The sequence below is a fragment of the Hyla sarda genome, chromosome 5, assembly GCF_029499605.1.
Source record: "Hyla sarda isolate aHylSar1 chromosome 5, aHylSar1.hap1, whole genome shotgun sequence".
NCBI lineage: Eukaryota > Metazoa > Chordata > Amphibia > Anura > Hylidae > Hyla > Hyla sarda.
In genome coordinates this window covers 173,635,781-173,651,131 of record NC_079193.1, presented here as the reverse complement: position 1 = coordinate 173,651,131, position 15,351 = coordinate 173,635,781, and the positions used below count along the sequence as shown (strand labels likewise).

The 15,351-nt window shown below is 41.4% G+C and overlaps 1 protein-coding gene across 2 annotated transcripts in view; it reads right to left on the bottom strand.

Annotated features, from left to right (window-relative positions):
• Positions 1 to 15,351, bottom strand: part of MOCOS (molybdenum cofactor sulfurase) — a 400,707-nt gene that overhangs the window by 333,895 nt on the left and 51,461 nt on the right. For both annotated transcript variants that reach the window (XM_056520778.1, XM_056520779.1), the window contains exons 2-3: positions 9,532 to 9,621; positions 2,307 to 2,373 (exon numbers count right to left, since the gene is read on the bottom strand). In XM_056520778.1, the coding sequence (XP_056376753.1) occupies positions 2,307 to 2,373; positions 9,532 to 9,621 (157 nt within the window). The remainder of the gene's footprint in view (positions 1 to 2,306; positions 2,374 to 9,531; positions 9,622 to 15,351) is intronic.

Genomic DNA, 15,351 nt, shown 5'->3' with positions numbered 1-15,351 from the left:
GTTACCGTCAACATTTAAAAGGGAAACTGTCATCAGTATCACCCGCACTAACTCTTTTAGTAGACTTGTAGTACTGGTGACACTGATGAAAAGGTTACTTACCTTTCCCTGATCTGTGGCTCCATTCTGGCAATAATCTTATTTTTCTTGATGCGCTAATGAAGAGATTGGTGCATAGGTGCATTCCCAAGCCAAGCCCCCTTATGCATGGTGGCGTCTGTCTTTGATGTTCACCTGTGCTGTAGAATGGAGCTCCATTCTACAGCATATTGCCTTTCCACTGTGAAATATCTCTCAAGAGCAGAGAGATTTCACTTCATGCCAGATGTGCATTCGGAGGAGAGGCCTTATAATGCAAAGTGGAGCTATAATAGGTAACAATGCTAACCATCAAGCCACCGTGCTGTCCCTGCATACTAAAAATTTGTTTTCAATATATGTACTACGGGAAGTAAATCACTCAGAGAAGGATATAGGTGTATTTGTAGACTATACACATGTATTGTCAATCAGCAACTTCTAGTCAGCAGAATATTGTCATGTACTGTAACAAAAGAGGCATTGACTCAGGGGACAGGGACAAAATATTACTATTTTAAAAAGCATTGGTGTGGCCGTATCTGGAATATGTTGTCCAACTCTTGGCACCAGTTTCTGGAATGGTTTCCCTGGAGTTAGAAAAAAAAGAGCAGCAGAACTAATAAGGGGCATGGAGAATCGCACTAATGTGAAAGATTAAAGAATTACATTTATTTAGTTGATGAAGTCTGATCACCACTTTTCACCCCTTAAGGGCATATTGGTTATTTCCTTATAGTCCCTTTATTGCGCCCACTATGTCCTTTAGTCCACTATGGTGTGGTTTCTATGTGCTGGTGTATCTGTGATTGTAGGTGTGAATAACTTTACCCAAATGCAAACTCCAAAAAAAAAATAACAACTTTACTTAAATCTTTATGCACATCAATAATAAATGTCTCCTCAAAACACAAGGTAATGAGATTGTACACAGTCTTTGGGCTTTAGTGTATGAGTTTTGGACATAATCCCCTTTAGTAGCTTTTTGTAACAGCAGTAAGCGCTTCTAGTGTTGCAATGGATTACAAAGTCCAGTTAGCATTAGTGATGACCGGCAGGGGCTATTTTGTTGTCCATGGAAAATTTACATAAAAATTTGCATGTGAAATAAAAAAAAATGAATATTCGTCTTAATGAAATCGTGAAGTGCCGATATTCGCGATAAAAATTTGCATTACAAATATTCGTGCTGAACACTAGTTAGCATTAATAAGATTAGCTTTACTGAGAAGGGTCTTCACAGATCCACTTGTGTAATATTTAGTAGACTTTTACTTACGATGAGCTGCGTTAGGATTCCCTATTGCAGGATGTAAGTGAAAAGGTCATGGCTTGGAAGGGAAGTGGAACTGACTCCTGCTGGAAGCCCACAAATATTCCATTGAAGGTAGAAGAGCACTAGTACAGCTTCTATTACCTCTGGCTTAAGCTTTTTTTCCCGCTAAGAGTAGGTACACATCAATGTAAAAGCAATTGTATACATTAGAGAAGTTTAAAGAGCACAACTGTCAGCAATTTATTACCCCCCGCCCTCCCCAGACTACTACCATGATATTACTGTTGAAAACAAATGCAATGCAGTCATACCTTTAGCTGTGCTTTTCCATACTTTATCAGCCCGAAAATCCTATTTTTATGCCAGTCAGCAGCAGTCGGATAGGTGTGGCTGGGGTTCGCAATGCCCCGCTGCCACCATGCCTAGATCCTCAGTGCATGTGCCCCTTAAGACCCGAAGTTGCGCGCAGCCCAGCATGACTTTACAGAACGAGTGCTCACTCCCTCTGAGAGCACTCGCTCCCACCGTCTGACACCTCAGTGTCAATATATATCACTGGCACTATAGGATAGGCGTGGCAGCAGTGGGGCATTGCGAACCCCAGCTTCGCCTATCCGACTGTTGCTGACCGGCATAAAAATAGGACAGTAATATCATGATAGTAGTCTGGGGGTGGGGGGGGGGGATAAATTGGTAAAAGTTGCACTTTAACTCATGATACCCAAGCAGAACTTAATGATGCAGGATCAAGATAATTTTAAATTTTAACTTTTATACCACAGCGGCTTGTACATACAGAACACTACATAATTGTGAAAAAGTAAAGGAAACCAACTGGTTAAGAAAGGGTTATGGCAGATTTCTAGGAGTACATTTCTAAACCTTAAACTGCTAACAAAATGTATAACAACTTCTATAAAAAGTAGTAACAATGTAGTAACCATTATCTTACCTGTATCGGACATGTTCAATTGTGTCATGAGTCAGCCTGCTGCTCAAATTGTTGCTATGAGGATTACCTGAAAATATAAATGTGTATGCAATATTAGCATTTCTAGGACATTCCAATAATAAATAACACAGACTAAACATACCACTTTATATCAATTCAAGATATTATTGCCAGTCTCTTAATGAAGGTTTAGTAGAATTTTATTTGGTTTAAAGCATTCACAAAAACACAGACAAAACAGGCAATAGGTTAAAGAAGTATTCTGGAAATATTTTTTTTTATTTATAAATAATTCTGCTCAAGGCTTAAGTAGAATAAAAAACTTATACTCACCTTTTCTGCTCCTCTGCCACAGAAGATCTGATGGAACCCATTTCCACTCTGCAGCACTTCCCAGTGTTGGGTATTGGCTAGGAATTGTTCACCTAGCTAAGCACTGGATGCAACAGTGTTCCACCTCTGTTAAAACTGCAGCAGTGGGGAGCAAGGAAGGTAAATATATTTATATTTTCAATTTTTTCAGCTTGAGCAGAATTATAAAGAATAAAAATACTCATGAGACTACCCTTTAACCACTTAAGGACCCATGACATACCGGTACGTCATGAGTCCGCTCCCGTTCTATAATGCAAGGCCACAGCGTGGCCCTGCATTATAGCAGGTCGGGCCCAGCTTCTAACAATGGCCGGGACCCGTGGCTAATAGCGCGCAGCACTGATCGCAGTGTCACTTGCAATTAACCCTTTATACGCGGCATTCAAAGTTGATCGCAGCATCTAAAGTGAAACTAAACTAATGCCAGTTAGCTCAGAGGGCTGTTCGGGATCGCTGCGGTGAAATCGCGACATTCCAAACAGCTGTTGGACACGAGGAGGGTCCCCTTACCTGCCTCCTGGTGTCCAATTGCCGAATGACTGCTCAGTGCCTGAAATCCAGGCATGAGCAGTCAAGCGGCAGAATCATCGATAAATGGTTTCCTATGAGAAACCATTGTTCAATGTAAAAGATCAGTGTGTGCAGCGTTATAGGTCCCTATGAGAGCTATAACACTGCAAAAAAAAAAGTGAAAAAAAAGTTAATAAAGATCATTAGTCCCTAATAAAAGTTTGAATCACCCCCATTTTCCCATAAAAAAAAACAGTGTAAATAAAAATAAAATGAAACATACCGTATTTATCGGGGTATACCACGCACCGGCCTATAACACTCACCCTCATTTTACCAAGGATATTTGGGTAAAAAAAGTTTTTTACCCAAATATCCATGATAAAATGAGGGTGCGTGTGTGCACGTGTATACCCCGATATACCCCCAGGAAAGGCAGGGGGAGAGAGGCCGTCGCTGCCCGCTTCCCTCCCCCTGCCTTTCCTGGGGTCTAGAGCGCTGCTGTCGGCCCTTTTCACCCCCTGGTTATCGGCGCCGCTGCCCGTTCTGTCCCCCTGACTATCGGTGCCGGCGCCGATAGCCAGGGGGAGAGAAGCGGCGCCGACAGCCAGGGGGAGAGAAGGGGCAGCGGCACCCATTACCGGCGCTGCTGCCCCGTTGCCTCCCCCCCATCCCCGGTGGCATAATTACCTGAGTCGGGTCCGCGCTGCTCCAGGCCTCCGTCGTGCGTCCCCAGCGTCGTTGCTATGCACGGCGCGGCGCTCTGACGTCATGCGCCGCGCCGTTCAGCGCATAGCAATGACGCCGGGGACGTACGACGGAGGCCTGGAGCAGCGCGGACCCGACTCAGGTAATTATGCCACCGGGGGTGAAAAGGGCCGACAGCAGCGCTCTAGACCCCAGGAAAGGCAGGGGGAGAGAAGCGGGCAGCGACGGCCTCTCTCCCCCTGCCTTTCCTGGGGGTGTATCGGCGTATAACACGCACACAGACTTTAGGCAAAAAATTTTAGCCTAAAAAGTGCGTGTTATACGCCGATAAATACGGTATGTTGTATCGCCGCGTGTGGAAATGGCATAAGCGCAATAAAATTCAAAAGTACAAAATAGCGTATATTTGGTCACTTTTTATATGATGAAAAAATGAATAAAAATCGATCAATAAGTCCTATCAATACAAAAATGGTACCGCTAAAAACTTCAGATCACGGCGCAAAAAATGAACCCTCATACCACCCCATACACTGAAACAGAAAAAAGTTATAGGGGTCAGAAAATGACAATTTTAAACTCATACATTTTCCTGCATGTAGTTATGATTTTTTGCAGAAGTACGACAAAATGAAACCTACATAAATAGGGTATCATTTTAATCGTATGGATGTACAGAATAGAGAAGGTTTCATTTTTACCGAAAAATGTATTGTGTAGAAACGGAAGCCCCCAAAAGTTAAAAAATTGTGTTTTTTCTTACATTTTTTTGCACAATGATTTTCTTTTTCCATTTCACCGTGGATTTTTGGGTAAAATGACTGATGTCATTACAAAGTAGAATTGGTGGTGCAAAAAATAAGCCATTATCAGGATTTTTAGGTGCAAAATTTAAAGAGTTATGATTTTTTAAAGGTAAGGAGGAAAAAACGAAAGTGCAAAAACAGAAAAACTGGGGTTAACTAGTTTCTAAATCAAGCTCAAAGTCATCCAAAGAAACTAAAAATAACAAAAAAAGGGATTACTCTAACTGGTAATAACCTATTCCTCAATCCCACAGCAGACATTTTTCATATAAACAGGTAAGGGGAGGGTAAAGCTATGGGTTGCAGATGTGGGATCAAGAAAAAGGATCACTGGTAAGAGCAAAATTCCTCTTTTACCCTCTTATTTATGACAACAGCCCTAGAGAGTTAAAGGGGTTGTTTAGGATTAGCAAACTAGAGCTGTTTTCTTCAAACAACAGCATCACATCTATCCTCAGGTTGTTAATGGTATTGCAGCTCAGTTCAATTGTCCAATTGTTGTTTTTGGAAGAAATTAGCTCTGCTTTACTATTCCTGGATAACCCCTTTAAACTAGAACTACATTTTTGGGGGCTATTGCTGCTTGCAGGACTTTGAATATAAAGGTTAAGTTCGATACAGAATTGAGTTGAATGTTGTAGTGTTCACTCCATACCATCTGCTGTTCATTTATGGCAGACGATAGAGGGAGTGCATGGAGCAGATACAGGTGCTGAACTCCCTCTTTACGCAATACATTGAAAGGTATACGCAATTCTTCCTGACTTACTAACCCAAGACTCACATGCTTAGAAAATCTCCCTTTTGTACTGTATGTACAACCGTTAGGTAAGAGAAATATGGTTCTATCTTGATTACATAGTTTCATATTTCATAAGGTTTAACCTATATCCCTATTGTGTCCCTACTGTGTTGATCCACAGGAAGGCAAAAAACCCTCATGAGGCTGATGCCAATTGCACCATGCTAAGGGGGAAAATTACTTCCTGACTCCAAATATGGCAATAAGTATAAATCCCTGGATCATTGTTCTGTCCTTATAAATCTAGCATCTGTAACCTACCGTATTTTTCGCCCTATAGGACGCACCGGCGTATAAGACGCACCCAATTTATAGGTACAAGATCTAAAAAAATAAAGATTTTGAACCCAATATTGGTCTTCAACCTGCGGACCTCCAGATGTTGCAAAACTACAACTCCCAGCATGCCCGGACAGCTATTGGCTGTCCGGGCATGCTGGGAGTTGTAGTTTTGCAACATCTGGAGGTCCGCAGATTGAAGACCACTGCATAGGAGGTAATACTCACGTGTCCCCGCCCCTCTGGACCCGTCACCGTTGCCCTGGCTGTTGCTCCATCGCTGTCGCCGTGTCCCGGTCGCTCCGGAACGTCTCTGCTGCCGACCGGGTATCCTCGCTCTCCGTCGCCGCCATCACGTCGTTACGTTCCGTTACGTACGCGACGACGTGATGACGAGGAAGGAGAGCGCCGGCCATACATAGGATCCCTGAATGGAGAAGACACCGAGGAGGCAGGTAAGGTCCCTCCCGATGTCCTGTAGGCACTAACCCGGCTATTCAGTCGGGCTGTTCGGGACCGCAGCTGTGAAAACAGGGCGGTCCCGAACAGCCCGACTGAACAGCCGGGTTATTGTCTCTCTCCCTTCAGACACGGCGGTCAGCTTTGATCGCCAAGTCCGAAGGGTTAATACAGGGCATCACCGCGATCAGTGATGTCCTGTATTAGCCGCGGGTCCCGGTCGTTGATGGCCGCAGGGACCGCCGCGATAGGGGTGTATTCGCCGTATAAGACGCACCGACTTTTTTCCCCCAGTTTTGGGGAAGAAAAAGTGCGTCTTATATGGCGAAAAATACGGTATACGGTTATTACTCTTGAGAAATGCATCTAGACCCCTTTTGAACTTTTGCATTGTGTTCACCGTGAACACATCTTCTGACAGAGAGTGCCATAATTTCCAAGCTGTTTAAGTAACGGACCTCCATCTGTGCTGGTGTAGGAACCTTCTTTCCTCTAGATGTAGAGGATGCCCCCTTGTTATAGATACAGTCCTGGGTATAAATAGGTCATGGGAGAGATCTCTGAACTGCACCCTCATGTACTTATACATAGTTGTGCCACTTGTCTTGAACCAAATCAAACATCTCTGGAGAGACCTAAAAAAAGGCTTTCACAGACATTCCCCATCCAACCTGACAGAGCTGGAGAGGATCCGCAGAGAAGAATGGCAGAAAATGCCCAAATCCAGATGTGCAAACCTTGTGGCATCATACCTGAGAAGGCTGGAGGCTGCAATCCCTGCCAATGGTGCTTCAATTTAGTACTGGTTAAAGGGTCTGAATACTTATACCAATGGAATATTTTCTTTTTTTTTTTTTCTTTTTAATAAACTATTATAAACGAACTAACACCTTATATGCTTATAGTTTTATTTACACAAAATACAGAAACAAAAGATTAACCATGATTATTAAGAGTGAAAAATAATATACAGTGATAAATAACTGGAATTACACATTTTGGTTCAGAAGTGCAAAATTTAGGACAGCTTGCCCATACTCCTTAATTGAAGCATCTTATGCATATACCATCTCATGTGATTATTATTAGTGTTGAGCAGCATAGGCCATATTCGAATTCGCGATATTTAGCGAATATATGGACGAATATTCGTCATATATTCGCTTAATTCGCATATTCGTAATATTTGCATGTGCGAAAATTTGCATATGCGAAAATTAGCATATGCTAAAATTTACATAAACAAAAATTCGCATGTGCGAAAATTTGCATATGTGAAAATTCGTACGCAGTCTCACACAGTAGTATTAGAGCCTTCTTTAGACCACACAAGCTGGAAGCAGAGAGGGGTGATCACTGTGATGTGTACTGTGAAAAAAAAACTATATTCGTAATTACGAATATATAGTGCTATATTCGCGATTATTCGCGAATTCGCGAATATGTGATATCTGTGAATAAAATTCACATTGCGAATATTCGCGAGCAACACTAATTATTATTAGCATACAATCAAATGCCAGACAATAATAGAGGTCACATTCATACTGTATATTAAATCTCACAAAGACTAACAGAAGTAGTCCAGTATATAAATCATAATCGCATCTGACTCGTTTCGCCAGGCTATGTGTGGAGAAACAGCCCAGCTCATCAGAGATGACTGAAACGCAACCACAGGGTTATAAAGAAACCGGTGTGTATAGACCTCTAGTGTTATTGCATCCTTAAGCAAAGACAGCTTAATTCACTGGTTAGATGACCTTTTTGTTGTGAGAGATTTATGCAGATGGATTGTCACATAATGTACAGCTCACATGTTAAAAAAATATATTCTTGGTACTGAAGTTAAGCTCTGGGGTCTCCAGAGAGCACTAATTAATTTGCTCTAGATCAGAGTTTCCCAACCAGGGTGCCTCCAGGTGTTGCAAAACTACAACTCCCAGCATGCCTGGACAGCCTTTGGCTGTCCAGGCATGCTGGTAGTTGTAGTTTTGCAACATCTGGAGGCACCCTGGTTGGGAAACACTGCTCTAGATAATGGAGAACTTGAGGTTTATGTATCATGTCCAAAACTGCTACAAAACTAAAAATCAGTTTAATGGTAATTTGTTACAATATTTTCAACATATAATGGTCTTTTCAGGACCATTGTGACATGATCAATGTCAATGGATGGAATAACTGATCAATGAGAATGAGCATTATACTGGTAAAAGTGCATACACTGAAGTGCATGCACTGATATGCTGGCTTGTAACTTCTCTCTACAGTACAAGGAGGTACTACATGTTGGACACCAGGTGTAGGACACTGTATTGTACAGGGCACTGATGAAGATCCTGTTCTCTACATAGACAGTGATTAAAGGGGTATTCTGCCTTTATACATCTTATCCCCTATCCAAAGGATAGGGAATAAGATGTATGATCGCAGGGATCTTGCTGCTGGGGACCCCCACGATCTGGGTGCAGCCCCCGGCATTCTGCCTCCGAGACGGGGAAGTGACATCACGGCCAAGCCCCCTAGTGATGTCACGCCACACCCCTCCATTCATGTGTATGGGAGGGGGAGTGGTGGCGATTATACATCTTATGGATAGGGGATAAGATGTATAAAGCCGGAATACCCCTTTAACAGCTTCAAGCAACTCGTTCTTACCTTTATATGTAAGGACTTGCTTTATTTATATCGGTTATCTATTTCTTCCTATTTTTGGATGACATTTTGGGGGCTTCAGAAAAATGACCAGGTTTCCATAGAGATTTGGTCTCAACATATAATGGTCTCAACATACAATGGTTGTCCTGGAGCCAATTAATATTATAACTTAAGAGAACATTGTTTAATGATGAAACCAAAAGAAGGTCTTTTATCTTCTTTCTGGAGTGTGCATCTTAAAAATCCTTACCGAAATTAAATGTGTTGTGCAGACATATAATGACATTCCATACTTCATTCAGAAAATGATCATGTTTCAAAGGATACCTGAGAGATATCTGTTATGTAGAAGTTGCAAAATAGCAAAGCTTGGTATTCACGCTGTAGAGTTCTTTCAATTAAAAAGCAGATGTTGTGAATTGCATCCATATAAATCCACAGACTTATGTCAGGAAAGCCATTCTCGATCGGCTGTGAGTTACATTTACATTAATCAGTCCTCATTAAAGAAAATGTTTCATAAAATCCTCCGTAATGGTAACATTCCTTCCCATTACCGGGAACTGATCTAACAAATGACTGCAGTGCTCTATAATATTGGAAGAAAGGAAACACTTATCCTCACCATAAACATTTTCGGACAAATCAGCCATGAACGCTTGAAGTAGACTTTCAGGAAATAAGGTTGCACCAACGTGATCAAGGTAAGTCATATCTGAAAAAGAAGATAAAAAAGTGTTTCAACCAGCTGTGACTTGAATATCATGTGCAATAGCAATGACCAATACTTATAATTCTGCATGGGGCAAAAAGGTGTCTACTTTGCCCATAGCAACAGCTCAACTTTTATTTTATTTTTCCAGAGCAATTTGAAAAATAAAAGCTAATTGGTTGCTATGGGCAAGCAGACATTTACGTCCCATAAACATTGATATGTCTGGGACGAGATAAAAATAATATATACTGCTCAAAAAAATAAAGGGAACACTAACATAGCAAATCCTAGATCTGAATGGATGAACTAATCGTTTGAAATACTTTGGTCTTTACATAGTTGAATGTGCTGACAACAAAATCACACAAAAATTATCAATGGAAATCAAATTTATCAACCAATGGAGGTCTGGATATGAGTCACACTCAAAATCAAAGTGGAAAACCACACTACAGTCTGATCCAACTTTGATGTTATCTCCTTAAAACAAGTAAAAATGAGGCTCAGTAGTGTGTGTTGCCTCCCCGTGCCCATATGACCTCCCTACAATGCCTGGGCATGCTCCTGATGAGGTGGCGGGTGGTCTCCTGAGGGATGTCCTCCCAGACATGATGTCCCAGATGTGTTCAATCGGATTCAGGTCTGGGGAACGGACGGGCCAGTCCATAGCATCAATGCCTTAGTCTTGCACGAACTGCTGACACACTCCAGCCACATGAGGTCTAGCATTGTCTTGCATTAGGAGGATCCCAGGGCCAACCGCACCAGCATATGGTCTCACAAGGGGTCTGAGAATCTCATCTCGGTACCTAATGGCAGTCAGGCTACCTCTGGCAAGCACATGGAGGGCTGTGCGCCCCCCCCAAAGAAATGCCACCCTACACCATTACTGACCCACCACCAAACCGGTCATGCTGAAGGATGTTGCAGTCAGCAGAACATTCTCAATGGAGTCTCCAGACTCTGTCACATGTACTCAGTGTGAACCTGATTTCATCTGTGAAGATGGAGGTCTGCAAATTTGCCAATCATGGTGTTCTCTGGCAAATGCCAAATGTCCTGCATGGTGTTGGGCTGTAAGCACAACCCCCACCTGTGTATGTCGGGCCCTCATACCACCCTCATGGTGTCTGTTTCTGACCCTTTGAGTGGACACATGCAAATTTGTGGCCTGCTGGAGGTCCTTTTGCAGGGCTCTGGCAGTGCTCCTCCTGCTCCTCCTTGCACAAAGGCAGAGGTAGTGGTCCTGCTGCTGGGTTGTGGCCCTCCTACGGCCTCCTCCACATCTCCTGATGTACTGGCCTGTCTCCTGGTAGTGCTTCCATGCTCTGGATACTACACTGACAGACACAGCAAACCTTCTTGCCACAGCTTGCATTGATGTTCCATCCTGGATGAGCTGCACTACCTGAGCTACTTGTGTGGGTTGTAGACTCCGTCTCATGCAACCACTAGAGTGAAAGCACCGCCAGCATTCAAAAGTGACCACAAGATAAGCCAGGAAGCATAGAAACTGAGAAGTGGTCTGTGGTCACCACCTGCAGAACCACTCCTTTATTGGGTGTGTCTTGCTAATTGCCTATAATTTCCACCTGTTGCCTGTTCCATTTGCAGAACAGCATGTGAAATTGATTGTCAATCCTGAGGGGCCAGGGGACAATTCTTCCTGAGTGGACAGTGTGATTTCACAGAAGTGTGATTGACTTGGAATTACATTGTGTTATTTAAGTGTTCCCTTTATTTTTTTGAGCAATGTATATATATTTTTTTGTATTACTTCTAGTACTTTTTTAACTTTTTATTAGAAGGTGGCTTTAATTAACAACCCCTGCACTTATCATATCTGTGTTCTACACAAAAAAAATACACCTCACTTTCTCCATAGCCACTACCCCCTCTGCCTCAATAAGAATTAATAATATGCAGTAAAAGGGGTTGTACTTTTCAAAAAAGACCAAACAAAATTTAAATGTGGAAGATGTTTTAATATGCACAGGAGAGAATTTGCACATAAGCAAAAAAAACAGTGTCAATTTCCCCATGAAAATCCAATTTGTTGCACCTAAATAAACCCCTTCTCCCATGGATTTCAATGGAAGACATGATAACAGGCAAAAAAATTAAGTTTCATATCACTTTTTCTATGGGAGTCGTATTCTGATGCTCCCATTGAACTCAGTTGGAGTTTTATGACACAACCTGCTCTGCTGACTGCAATTCTTAGAGACTTAGGCTAAGTTTCCACTTGGTTTTTTTTCTGGCAGTTTTTGGAAAACTGCCACAGCAGTTTTTGAGCCAAAGTCAGAAGTGGATCCATAAGGGAGGAGAAGTGTAAGTCCTTCCTTTATATTTCCCATTCCTGTTGAATACATTTCTGACTTTGGCTCAAAAACTGCATTGGCAGATATCCAAAAACTGCCAGAAAAAAAACCAAGTAGAAACTTAGCCTTATGGCAAAGAAGATCAGCCAGCCATGGGTTAAAGACTGCTCTTAACACATGTGGCTCATAATTTGTCCAGCTGAGAATGCTTCTGCTAACAGGTAACATTATTGTAAGCCAGGTTGCAGCCACCAACAGTAAGTGATATCAAAGCAGAAAGGTATAAGGGTGTTCTTTTACACACCGTTACAGACCATGGCTAGTGCTTCCGAGCCTGAATAGTAGGCAGGGCCTGGACCAGTGGCAAGTCCAGCTAAAGACAATAGTTTTCATTGAAACACAAGTCCACAAGCCATGGCCACTAACACTTGAGATTCACCAAAAATAGCAGGCTGCACTCTGAACAATATATTGTACACATACCATAGTTCCAGATGAGGGTGGGTTTACACCACGGTTTGTCCCCATGGTTCCTGTGTATGGTTTCATACTTGTAACTGTATGCAACCGTATCGGAAACTGTATCCACAGACAATGCATTGGAAACCGTATGCAACCTGATGCATCCGGTTGCGTGCAGTTTGTTTGTAATACGTTTTATTTTTTTTTTTTTTCCCCCATACTCTGAGGGTGCGTTCACACGGGGGTATTTGTCAGCGGATCCGCAGCTGCGGATCCGCTGACAAAGGCCCCTAAAGTGCTGCCCTCTTTGTGCCTGCTAATAGCGGCAATCCGCCGCTACCAGCAGACACACTGTGATGTGCGAGTCGCAGTGTATCCGCACATCGTGGCCGCTCCCCCGGCTCCCTGAGCTACACAGAGAGCGGCCGCGATGTGTGTGAATACACTGCAGGGTAACTCGCACATCGCAGTGTGTCTGCTGGTAGCGGCGGATTGCCGCTATTAGCAGGCACAAAGAGGATAGCACTTTAGGGGCCTTTGTCAGCGGATCCGCAGCTGCGGATCCGCTGACAAATACGCCCGTGTGAACGCACCCTAAACCATGTTCTACCACAGTTTTTGGTCCGGGGAAAAAACGTATTGTAACCGCAAACGGTTTTTGTAACATGGAAGTCAGTGAGAACTGTAGTGAACCGCATGTGTCAATCAGGTTTTCCCTACACAGCTCTTAACTTTGCACATGCGCAATTCTATTTTCTAAAGTATTCTAAATAGAACAATTGAAACTTTGTTTAATAAAAGAACAAAAATCTTAAAACCAAATTTGATGTAATTGTTAAAAACCGTATGAAACTGCATTTAACCGGACACTTTCAAACAGTATACCATTATATATATATATATATATATATATATATATATATATATATATATATAAATGCAAATTATAAAAGTTGGACTTGATAAAGGGAGGAATCCCGAAAGCTTGTCTATGCAAAATGCTGTTAGTCCAATAAAAAAGGTATTACAAGATACTGCAACATTTTATGATTTGCATCTGCATCACTGGACTAATACGGCTACTCAAATTTACTAATATATATATATATATATATATATATATATATATATATATATATATATATAATATATATATATATATATATATATATATATATATATATATATATATATATATATAGATTAGTTAGGAGTAGCCGTATTAGTCCATTGATGCAAAAAGCAAAATCATCGGTAGCTGCAGTATCTTGTAATACCTTTTTTATTGGACTAACAAGATTTTGTAGAGACAAGCTTTCGGGATTCCTCCCTTTATCAAGTCATAAGTATTTCTGAGCTCACAAGGAGAAAACAAACGTTCTATCTCACAAAATATGCAGAGGTTAAAACAACATATGTGGTGAATGGACATTAAGTTGGGCCATAAATTGTATGGCTATAGGAAGATAGACTACAGATAAGGATGAGGGGGGGGGGGGGGCTGGAGAGCAGAGGTGAGAACGGTGAATACGCTGGACAGAGGAGAAAGGACAATTTTAATAAATGCGGAACTGTTGTTTTCTCCATAAAGCTAAAAGCGGAGAAAATCTTGCTAAGCACACGCTGCCTCTGAGGCTTTCCTGTATAAGAATGTAACTGCCTGAGGCACTATACTAAGCAAAACTCCTCTCTTAATTGGAGATCCCTAGTGTTAATTCAATAGACATCCTGTGGTCACCACATATAGATTAATGGCATGCTATTCAATCCGCTCTAACTGTTCCACATTGAGGAAGTCGGCATATATTTATTACTAAACGTACTACGCTCATGTTGCCTGTCCTGCAGCTAGGAACAAAGACCATATATAATTATTCTATCATCTAATGAGTGTTTTACATTCAAACTTTAATCTTACTAAAAAAAAAAAATCATAGAAAAGTGGATGAAAGTAAATTTGCATTAATTAATGTGTTATTTACACACACTTTTAGCTGAATGCAAATAAGTATCACTTCACACGGCATGTTGTGCTTCACTTAATGAGCAATAAAGAACATTACTGGAAAATCAAAACCAATTCCTAAAAAATATTAAGAAGGAAAAGCACACTTCTCCAGGATTACTGCATGCACCTGCTTTGCTGCCCTTAGAATTGCCATAAAAAAAACAACGTGCACCATGGCAAACATGCACATTATTGTGTAATTTGTGACTCTTGCCAACATAACATTAAAATGTGCCACCAAAAAGAATTTATGATTTTTTTTTGTACCATTTTAATTAGGAACTTTTCAGACTATTGTAGGAGCTGTAGATGAACAAATCAGTGCAAATTATGTGTTGTTCACACTCTCCGGTGCTTAGAATTTTCATTAATATACATGAACTGGAATATTTATACTTAACTGTATAAAATATGCCCACAATTCATCATTCTGCTCACATTAACATTTTAACTCACCTGCTTCTCTAGCAGATTGGGAAAATAGAAAGGATCAGCATCGGTCAAATCTGACTGATGATTATAGGCAATAACCTCAGATCTCATGCTATCCTGGATACACCGTATGACTTTGTTTTATGTCTTATGTTATACTTCGTAATGATCTAAAGTATGGCTAACTTCACATACCCAGCCCGATAGCGTAATCGATGACCCGGACTGACACACATCTACTACAGGACTTGCTGCCGAAATAAGGATGTGTATACATCAGTGTGAAACCAGCCCAAAAAGTTATAGTTTTGCAAAACTACATGGTTTTAAAAATACATTTTTAAACAGTTTTTTTTAGACTTTTAGGTAGCAAAAAACAAGAAGAACAACAACCCCAATGTGCTTGTATGGTGGCGTTTCTTGAGTGGTTTCACCTTCAAAAGTAGAGAGTTGCAAACCAAATTAAAGGGGTATAGCGGAAAAGAAAATAGTTTTCAAATGAACTGA